Source organism: Trichechus manatus, unplaced genomic scaffold (genome assembly GCF_000243295.1).
Source record: "Trichechus manatus latirostris isolate Lorelei unplaced genomic scaffold, TriManLat1.0 scaffold00082, whole genome shotgun sequence".
Lineage (NCBI taxonomy): Eukaryota > Metazoa > Chordata > Mammalia > Sirenia > Trichechidae > Trichechus > Trichechus manatus.
The window spans coordinates 6,759,413-6,770,704 of record NW_004444018.1 but is presented as its reverse complement, the minus strand read 5'-3'; the positions used below and the strand labels follow the sequence as shown (position 1 = coordinate 6,770,704).

General features: G+C 38.6%; 1 protein-coding gene across 4 annotated transcripts in view; it reads left to right on the top strand.

The window, feature by feature from the left end:
• CUNH9orf153 (chromosome unknown C9orf153 homolog) overlaps positions 1–9,545 on the top strand; it is a 98,849-nt gene extending 89,304 nt beyond the window's left edge. Inside the window, exons 2-6 of one of the 4 annotated variants that reach the window (XM_023735803.1) lie at positions 2,265–2,356; positions 3,434–3,938; positions 5,400–5,564; positions 8,324–8,435; positions 9,476–9,545. In XM_023735803.1, coding sequence (XP_023591571.1) covers positions 2,291–2,356; positions 3,434–3,938; positions 5,400–5,564; positions 8,324–8,435; positions 9,476–9,503 — 876 coding nt within the window. In that variant the 5' untranslated portion in view covers positions 2,265–2,290 and the 3' untranslated portion in view covers positions 9,504–9,545. The remainder of the gene's footprint in view (positions 1–2,264; positions 2,357–3,433; positions 3,939–5,399; positions 5,565–8,323; positions 8,436–9,475) is intronic. The other 3 variants (XM_023735802.1, XM_023735804.1, XM_023735805.1) reach the window with 3 other exon arrangements.
• Positions 9,546–11,292: the final 1,747 nt, after the last annotated feature.

Below are 11,292 nucleotides of genomic sequence, written 5' to 3'. Positions count from 1 at the left end.
GATAAAGGGCATCCTTGTCTGGTTCCTGTTCTCAAGGGGAATGCTTTCAAAGTCTCTCCATGTAGGATGATGTTGGCTGTTGGCTTTGTATAAATGCCTTTAATTATACTGAGGAATTTCCCTTCTACTCCTATTTTGTTGAGAGTTTTTATCATGAATGGGTGTTGTACTTTGTTCAAATGCCTTTTCTGCATCAGTTGATAAGATCCTGTGGATCTTGTCTTTTGTTTTATTAATGTGATGAATTACATTGACTGTTTTTCTAATTTAAGCAACATCATGCTAAAGAAAGAAAAGATTGAAATTGTCAAGGATTTGATTTTACTTGGATCCACAATTAATGCACATGGAAGTAGCAGTCAAGAAATCAAACAACATAGTGCATTGGGCAAATCTGCTGCAAAAGGACCTTTTCAAAGTGTTAAAAAACAAAAATGTCACTTTGAGGACTAAGATGCGCCTGACCCAAGCCATGATATTTTCAAACGCCTCATATGCATGCAAAAGCTGGACGATGACTGAGGAAGATGGAAGAAGAATTGATGCATTTGAATTATGGTGTTGGCAAAGAATATTGAATATACCATAGACTGCTAGAAGAATGAACAAATCTGTCTTAGAAGAACGACAGCCAGAATACTCCTTAGAATGGAGGACAGTGAGACTTCATATCACATACTTTGGACATGTTATCAGGAGAGACCAGTCCCTGGAGAAGGACGTCATGCTTGGTAAAGTAGAGGGTCAATGAAAAAGAGGAAGACTCTCAACGAGATGGATTGACACAGTGGTTGCAACAATGGGCTCAAACATAGCAATCATTGTGAGGATGGCTCAGGATTGGGCAGTGTTTTGTTCTGTTGTACACAGAGTCACTATGAGTCAGAACCAACCTGACAGCATCTAACAACAATTGTTTGACCAGAAGGTGGTCTCTGGGAATGGCTTCAGTTCCAGGTCAGAAGGGCATCTTAGGGATATAGTTTCAGGGGTTCCTTCAGTCTCTGTCAGACAGTAAGTCTGGTCTTTTTTCTGAATTTGATTTTTTGTTTTAAATTTTTCTCCCTCTCTGTCCGGGACCCTCTGTTGTGATCGCAGTCAGAGCAGTCAGTAGTGGTAGCTGAGGACCATCTAGTTCTTCTGGTTTTGGGGTTGTGTAAGCTGTGGTTCATGTGGTCCATTAGTCCTTTGGACTAATTGCTCCCTTGAGTCTTTGGTTTTCTTCACTCTCCTTTGAACCAGACGTGAAGAGACAGAAGTTGTATCCTAGATGGCCACTCCCAAGCTTTTAAGACCCCAGATGCTACTCACCAAAGTAGGATGCAGAACATTGTCTGTATGCACTATGTTGTGCCAATGGACGAAGACGTCCCCCGAGTCTGTGCTCCTTTGCCCTTGAGCCTAGGAACTTCAACCTGCGAGATGTTTGGTTATGTCTAAGAGGCTTCCTTGACTGTGTCCTTTGTGTGCTCTATTGTTCATATTAATATATGAGGAGCACCTACAATCACGTATGTAGAAATATTCACCACCAAACCTGTTATATGCTGGTGGGTGTGCTCCTTTACACCTTCCCATACCTCTTGGCATATCTATCTACCTATATATCCATTTTAGCCCTGGTGGTGCAGTGGTTAAGAGCTCAGCTGCTAACCAAAACGTCAGCAGTTCAAATCCACCAGCCACTCCTTGGTAACTCTATGGTGCAGTTCTACTCTGTCCTATAGGGTCACTATGAGTTGGAATCAACTCAACAGCAGTGGGCTTTTATATATCCATTAATAAATTATTATTACTTAATACTATTATTGCAGGAATGTCTATGCTATAGTAGTTACTGTTAAAAAAACAAAACAAAACCCAAACCCATAGCCTTTTTCTCCTGAATAATAAAACATTTGTCCTGAGTAAGGAGGTAGCTGAGTTTTTCTTTAGATGAAGTGAAAGTCAATCAATATATGTCAGACAAAAAAATAAAAAATAGTCCATATAGGATTCTTCAAACTAGTGTTAAATCCTGAACATACATATTGTGTAAGAATGTGGAGTGTTTCAGAGAAAATATTTGGTGGAAATACTATTAACTTCATGGACCTAGACTAAAGTGAAAAAAAAAAAGATAAAGAAAAATGGTATAAAATTCAAAAAGTGTTCCACTCACAAAGTTCTGAAGATTTAAAAAGTATTACCCCCCACTCTACTGTAACTGACGTTTTGATCATTCATCTTGTCTTTCCTTATACTGTTTTTTTTTTTTTTTAAAGAACTTAGACAATAAAATCCCAGCACAATGCCCCTAATTGAAGATACTAACCCAGTTAAAGGCAGCATGGAAGAAGTGTCTCCCAAATGTTTGGTATGTACTTAAAATACTGTAATATTGTACAAAGGACGATTTACATTAAAAAAAATTGTAAAAATTGAAACTATTGAATACCCAGCAACATACCATGGAGGGACCATAGGGAACACCAAAATTTCACTTCAGTGACATAACACTTTTTGTCACAGCCAAATTAAGTTCTTCCAAGGGCAGGTGAGCATGAGTGCGAACGTGTTTTCCTGATAAAGGAATGAGTTTTCAAGAGCCACTCACTTACTCTGGCCCACTTTCCATTTGGTGCTCTTGCAAAAGAACAGACCAAGAGTAAAGGGAAATTCTACTTTGGGCTAAATGACCCAAATTTTGGCTCTAACCTGAGACTTTGTCCTGTTTGTTCTTCTAATATAATGGCCTAAGAAGTCTTTTAGGAATAATAGGATTAGCAGGCTGGATGCCCTAGAAAAGAAGATTTTATTCCTTCAATACAGAATTTTAGACATAGAAGGAGGCTCAGAGGAATTATTTATTATTTTTTCTGCCAACAACTATCATTGCACTTCAGACACTCCACAAACGTAAGCATTTGCTTTGGTAGAATAGTCCAGTGAATGATCATTAGTTTCTCTTGCACTGCATTCTGGAACATTCTGAGCTCTGAAGAATGAAGCTTTGATCTAGATTACCTGGCTCCCGTTCTTCGGTAAAAGAAACATAGCTTCACTCAAAACAAGTAAGTGACAACTGCCATAGCTGTCTCTCTTCATGGTAACTCATAGAATTTTAGATCTAGAAATATCTTAAAGATTTTAGAGTCCAGGTCTAACTGGCTTATTTTATAAAGAAAGGTTGAAGGCGCGTGTCTTAATAATACACCTCTTTTGTGAATAAATCTGAGATTTGACCCTGGAACTTTTGACTCTCTTCTCTCCCGAGCATTGCCACTACTGACTTGGTTTATAGTCACGCAAAAAATACCTTCCCAACATAAATGTTTCCGTTTTCATGACTGTTTGTTATCCTATTTGCGCTGCTCTGGGGTCTGTGATTCTGCCAGGCTATTATATTTTTACCCAGCTCATGACTTCCGTCTTTTTTTTTTTTTCTCCACAGCTGTCAGAATTGTATGCATTTGTTGAAGATTTTGAAAAGGAGAGCAAGAAATGTAGTATCAAAAAAACTCACAATATGTCTCTTAGTGAAGCACAGAAAATGCTTAGTCAAAGCTTGTATGGCATGTCACTCATAAGCGGAACTGTCATAAGAAGAGGAGACCCTCAACCTGTTCTTATGTGCACACTGGTTAAAAAAGAGAACTGGGAGAGGCCCAAATCAATGACAGACCTCCTCCACCACAGTCTGCTTTCAGGCTCCCTCTCTGCGGTGCATAAGCTCCGCAGGTCGCAAGCAAGACTCGCTCAGAGTGGAATCCCTCCGCCTGCGCACACCTTCCCTTATGAGATTCTCATCGATCACGCTAACTCGTTGAAGACAGCCACCGTCCGGAAGAAAGTTCAGAACACCTTGGTGTTATGCAAGCTGGGTATTTCCAAGATCTCCGTCCCAGAAAAGTTTATTGTTGAAGATAAACTTCCTAAATACTTCTTAATTAATCCAGGTAATCTAAACAGATGAGGCCACGTGGGAGAAAATTAGTGGGGTTCTTAATACAAAAAACAAAAACAAAAAAACCTCACTGACAGTGGAGTCGATTCCGACTCATAACAACCCTATAGGACAGAGCCAAACTGCCTTATAGGGTTTCCAAGGAGCGGCTGGTGGATTTGAACTGCTGACCTTTTGGTTAGCAAGCGAGCTCTTAACCACAAAATTTACCTAGATTTCTTGACCAGAAAAAGTCAAATATTGCCCCTTGGGGATCTTGCAGTTCTGGGGTTTGTGGCTGCTGCAATGTGTAAAGTAGAGAACAGAGATTCAATAATTACAGGGTCCAATCTCACATTCACCTGGAAAGGTGTGTTATTATTTAGACATGGTGTTTAAATCCTCCTTTATAAAAGGAAGAGCCCTGGTGGCGCAGTGGTTAAGCGCTTGGCTGCTAACCAAAGCGTCGGCAGTTCGAGTCCACCAACTGCTGCTTGGAAACCCTATGGGGCAGTTCTACTTTTTCCTATAGGGTCGCTATGGGTCGGAATCGGCTTGAAGGCAGTGGGTAATATTGTGTCATTCTTTGTAGCTATAAAGATAGATTAAAATCAATGATACAAAATATTTGAGCTCTTCTGAAGTAGGTTCTTGGAATGGCACAGAAAAATATTTGACACCACAATTTTTATATTAAATGTAATGGGAGAGACAGAAGGAACAAATATAAAGTAATAGATTGGCCACTTGGGACATGCTTGGTCCAAGGAGAAGCAGCTGAAAAGTCTGCCGTACTCATTATTCCCCTTATACTCTTATTCTCGTCTGGTTGGCACTTTGATCCCTGGTTTTACACTCAAGCCCTGCCTCTTTCTCCCCCCACCTCCCCTTTTTTGAGGTTTATAATTTATTTAGTCAAGGAAGGAATTTAAAGGAAAAGAAAGGGAAGCAGCTGCTGAGTAGGGGAATATACAGCGTCTTGATTTGATTTTCCCTGGCTCATTGGCTCCTTGAGGGAATTGCCACTACGAGTGATGCTCCAAGAACAGGAAAAACAGGCAAATTCGAGCTAAGCTACTGCCTGTATATACTCAGGGCTCACATCTTGGAAGAAATTGAACCAACAATCCTTTTCTCCTCCCCATTGACCTCAGTGCTCTGCTGGTCTTTCCACATTCCGTTAGTATCCAAGCACCAGGAGAGCCACTCCCTTTGCCGGCGTTCTCTCTGTAGGCTAAGTTTTTATAAAAAAGACTCCAAACCAGACCCACTTTCTTTCATATTTGACGGGAGGGGTAGATGAAATGAACACCCTAAGTTCCCCCATAGTTTATAACCCCCCCGAAATAGCTTCCTACCAGGAGAGAGGAGACTCAAGTTCATCAAAGGTTTATTCCATCCATGAAGCATCTCTGAGTAACTGAAGGTTAAATAACAACACCAAGTGATTCTTCTAAAATGTGATTCTTTTCAGAAAAACAATTCTTGGATCTAAAGGATCTGGAGTGGAGATATTATAAAGGGCTTGTGAAATGGACACACACTACTTCAGATTCATTCATAGACATAAAATGCAACAAGGAGATGAGATTTGTAGAGAGCCAGCTGATGCCTGATGATATTTTCCCCCCTCTAGTTCGTAAGTCTTGGTCGATTTTCTCTCAGAATGATTATTCTAAAAAGTAACTTGTTCTTGTTAAATGGAATATGTAGTTCATTAAATATCTTGGATGTAGATTTTTTATTTTTCAGAACAGTGAATTTATACATAAAAATGAAAGAAGCAAAGGTGCTCAATAGAACAGAAGAACTGAGGCTATGCAATATGTGTGTTAAGTCCAAAACTGAACCATTAGTATGGAGTAAAAAAAAAAATCCACCCTGATCTACTTAATATAAGACCTGATTTGGACTTGTGAAACCCATTTGGACCAGGGAAGGCAAAATAGATCATATGAAAAGAAAGAGTACATATGAAGGAAAACTCCCAAACAAGATATCTTTTTAAAAAGTTTAAGCACAGCAGGAAGTCCGTTATCTTAACAATACTCAATAAGTTTAACAAATGGAAGAATTAAGGCTTCAGGATATAGAGAACAATCTGAGGACTTTAAAATACTATGTTAACTACTCAAAGACAGGTAGGATATAGCAACCACTGAACAAGAACAGGAAGATTTGAAAAACAACCCATTGGATATCTTGGAAGTAAAAAATATAGTCATAAAATAAAATAATAATCCTCAATAAACGATCTCAGTAGTATACTGCATGCAACTAAAGAGACAGAAGTAATGAGTTTGAAGATTGCACTGAGAGAGAAGCTTCTGGATCATAGCTCAGAAGGATAGAGAAGGAAATTATGAAAGAGAAGTTAAGGGTAATGGAAGGTAGAATGACAAGTTCAGAAATATATCCAATGGGAGCTGCAGGAGAAAATAGGGAGAATGAAAAAGAGAAAATGTTTAAAAATAAAATGGCCGATAATTCTTCAGAAATGAAGAAACACATGAGACCTCTGATCAAAAAAACTCACTGATAAGCAAGAAATTAAAAAATCAATACCTAGTAACAATTTAGCAAAACTGCAGACCATTAAGCAGAAAAGGAGAATATACCCTACAAAATAGAGAAGATGGGATTCCATACAAAGAAATGACAATCAAATCGGCAGCAGAACTTTCATTAGCAATAGATGTCAGAAGGCAATGGTGTCATATACTCAAAATGCTGAAGGAAACAGCTGTCAATCTGGAATTCTGTAACCAGTGAAACTCTCTTTTTAAGAGCAGGGGTAAAATAAATACGTTTTAAAACATGTAAGAGCAAAACAAAAGTTTAATATCCATAATCCCTTACTGAGAAAACTGCTATTAAAGTATCTACTTCAGCAAGACCTCAGAGAGAGAGCAAGAATAATAGTGAACAATGAAATTACCAATACTATGTGAGTGCATGCATTATATTTCTGGATTCCATTTCCTAAAATTTCATTTAGAAAATTTTCCTCTGCATTTATAAGTGAAATTATTCTCAAGCTTCTATTTTTGCATTATTTTTTTTATCAGGTTTTGGCATTAAAAGTTATGCTGGCTACAGCATGGTGGCTATCTTCAGCAGGTGATACTGTCTAGAAATGGGCATAAGGAAGGTTTATGGGCGCTCATAATGTTCTGTTTTTTAGGTGTGTGCACAGGTGTGTTCAGTATGTGAAAATTTCTCAAGCTACACACAACTGTAAACTTTTCTTTGTTCATGTTACACTTTACTAAGAAGTTTTTTAAGGTTATGCTAGCTTTACAAAATGAATTGGGAAGTTTTTCATCTTTTTTTACGCGGTCTCAGATATTTAAATCATGTTATAAATATTTATTCTTACAATTCTAGCTATAACTCAGTTTATAATGCCATCTGGTCCTTTGAACACTAATGTTCATTGCAGCACTATTCACAATAGCCAAAAGGTGGAAACAATCCAAGTGTATATCAAGAGATGAATGGATAAACAAAATGTGACATATACATACAACAGAATATTACTCAGCCATAAAGAGAAATGAAGTTCTGATACATACTGCGGCATGGATAAACCGTGAAAACATTATGCTGAGTGAAATAAGACTGACACAAAAAGACAAATATTTTATGATCCCATTTATATGAAATATCTAGAGTAGGCAGATTCATAGAGACAGAAAGTAGATTAGAGATTACCATGGGTTTGGGAGACAGGGAAATGGGAAGGTATTGCTTAATGGGTACAGAGTTTCTGTTTGAGGTGATGAAAAGTTTGGAAATAAATAGTAGTGATGGTTGCAGAAAAGGAAATGTAGTCCTGATACCTTTTTCTTCTTCAATTTGTTATTATAAAAATATTCATAAAAATAAACTGAATTGTACAATGAATATGCATGTATACTCATCAGCCAAAATCAACAGTTATTAAGATTTTGCTTATGTCACCTGTTGTGGTGTCTGCTGTGTCTGGCTAAGTAGTTTAAAGCAAATCCTAGACCTCATGTCTAAGATGTTACTTTTACGTGCTTTGGTGTACATTGCAGAAAAATAGAGACATTTTCTTTCATAACCACGATTCCATTTTATATCAAGAAAAATTCACAACAATTCCTTGGTATCATCCATTTATCCATATTCAAATTTCCCTTGTTGTCTCAAAACATTTTCCAGTTGATTTGTTTATATTAGGATCCAAGCGAGGTCTAAAGATTGCATTTGGTTGTTAGGTCTTTTAAGATTCTTCCTAACCTAGAACAGTTCCTCACTTTTTCATGAAATTGACTTATTGAAGACTTGAGTCCGTTGTACTGTGGAAGGTCCCATGTGCTCATGATGTCATTTAACTTATTCCTTTATCACTCATATCAAACAAAAATCCAGTTGCCATCAAGATGATCCTGACTCATGGCGGCCCCATGGGTTGCAGAGTACGACTGCTCCATAGAGAATTCACGGCTGTAATCACCAGGCCTCTTTTCCAAGGCACCCCTGGGTAGGTTTCAACTGCCAACCTTTCTGTTAGTAGTTGAGTGCTTACCGTATTTGTACGCAAATAACCAACACATTCTACATTTGTTTGCCAACTGCACCCTCCCCTCACAAGGTATTTTCGTAATTAACATAGTGCACTTATGAAAATACCTTGTGGGGGGTGGGTTTGGTTGGCAAAGAAAAGTAGAAGGGGAGTTGTTTGTGTAAAAGCTCCATAACCATTTGCACCACCCCAGGACTCCCCATTGCCCATATTTCCTGTAAATTGGATGTTTGCTAAAAGCTTGATTAGGTCCAGACTCAACTGTTTTTGGAAAGAATACTTCATGAGATGGTGCTGCGTACTTCATAGTGCTTCACATTAGAAGGCAAAAAATACCTGGTTGTCCCTCTTTTAGTGTTCCTAGTGGATTCGGGTGATATCTTAGTCATCTAGTGCTGCTATAACAGAAATACCACAAACGGATGATTTTAAGAAAGAGAAATTTATTCTGTCACGGTCTAGTAGGCTAAAAGCCAAAAAACAAACCTGTTGCTGTCAAGTCGATTCTGACTCACAGCAACCCTATAGCACAGAGTAGAACTGCCCCATAGGGTTTCCAAGGAGCACCTGGTAGATTTAAACTGCCAACCTTTTGGTTAGCAGCTGTAGCTCTTAACCACTGCACCACCAGGGTTTCCTCTAGTAGGCTAGAAGTCCAAATTCAGGGTGCCAGCTCCAGAGGAAGGCTCTCTCTCTGTCGACTCTGGAGGAAAGTCCTTGTTATCAATCAATCTTCCCCTAGTCTAGGAGCTTCTCTGCACAGCAACCTCGAGTCCAAAGGCCGCGCTCTGCTCCCAGTACTGCTTTCTTGGTGGTATGAGGTCCCTTACTCTCTTCTCGCTTCCTTTTCCTTTTATCTCTTGCAAAACAAAAGGTGATGCAGGCCACACCCCAGGGAAACTCCCTTTACATTGGATCAGGGATGTGACCTGAGTAAGGGTGTTGCATCTCACCATAATCCTCTTTAACTTAATCTAATCTTGCCTCATTAACTACAGGCACATAGGAAAATTACATCAATCATAAAATGGAGGACAACCACACAATACTGGGAATCATGGCCTAACCAAGTTGGTACGTATTTTTTGGGCACACAATTCAATCCATAACAGATGGTAACAGCCTGATGCCTCTGTTTTATAAAGTTCCCCCATCAACCTTTCATCTAATGGCTCCCATCCACTGGTGATGCAGTGAGTGCCTGTCAGATGTCTCCCAGTGGTCCCTAACTCCTGGTATTCACATCCTGTATGATCCTCTCCCCTGGAGTCTAGGCTAGAATTATGACTCACTTCTAGTGAACAGAGTGCAGCAGAGGTGACAGGATGTCACTTCCAGGTTAATGTGTTAAACAACTGACTCAAAACCTTAGAAAAAGGATAGCAGAATAAGCCAACATAAGGTAGAGAAAGAAAATACAGTAAGAGTAGAAAGTAATGAAATAGAAAACATTGAATGGAGAGTATCAACAAAGTCAGGTGCTGGTTTTTGAAACCTTGGTAAAGCACAAATAAATAACATTAGGAATAAAATGAACAAAATGAAACCAGTTGCTGTTAAGTCAATTCCAATTCATGACAGCCCCATATGTGTCAGAGCAGAGCTGCGCTCCATAAGGTTTTCAATGGCTGATTTTTTGGGAAGCAGATTGCCAGGCCTTTCTTCTGAGGCACCTCTGGATGGACTTGAACTGCCAAGTTTTTGGTTAGCAGCCAAATGCTTAACCGTTTGCACTACCTGGGAAAAAACAAAAACCAAACCCAGACCGGTTGCCGTCAAGTTGATTCTGACTCATAGCGACCGTATAGGACAAAATAGAACTGCCCCTAGGGTTTCCAAGGAGGGGCTGGTGGATCTAACTGCTGACTTCTGGTAACAGCCGACAAGGACATGATAATAGTTGCTGCAGAGAGTAAACAGATAATGCAGGGATAATTAGGAACAACTTTATGCCAATTATGGATAAATTATAAGAAAAATACGATTTACAAAAACTGATTTGAGAAGAAATAGAAAACCATTAAAGATACTTAATCAGTGGTTTAAAAATATTCTGTCAAAGCAAAACCAAATCCCAGATGACTTTAGAAGAAAGTGCTACCAAACTTTAAAGGTATAAATAATTCTAATCTTACACAAACTCACTGAGAAAAGGAGAAACAAGGGACTCACTCCCTACACCAGTCAGGATCCCTGCAGGAAACAGATGAAGTATTTAACTGAAGAGATTGAAAGGATTTTAGCACACAGAAACTTGTACACCGCTGTTCATTGAAGCGCTATTCACAATAGCCAAAAGGTGAAAACAACTTAAATGTCCATCAACAGATGAATGGATAAGCAAAATGTGACATATACATACAATGGAGTATTATTCAACCATAAAGAGAAATGAAGTTCTGATACATGCTATCACATGAATGAATCTTGAAAAAATTATGCTGAATGAAATAACTCAGTCACAAAAGGATAAATACTGTATGATCTCATTTATATGAAATAGGCCCATGTATACAGACCGAAGTTCATCAGTAGATAATTTAGAAAAAGATAGTGGTCATGGTTGTACAACATGATGGATGTAATCAATGTCACTAAATGGTACATGTAAAAATTGTTGAATTGGCAAAAGTTTTGTTATACATATATTTTTACCACAATAAAAAACATGAAAGGGATTTTATACATAGACTTTAAGGAAACCAGCAAGGATGAAGCCCAGAGACTAGCATCTGTAGGAAGTCATTACGTATGAAAGGGGAAGACAATAGAATAGGAACAGTGAAGCCTGGAGCCATGGGCGAAGGGCCACATG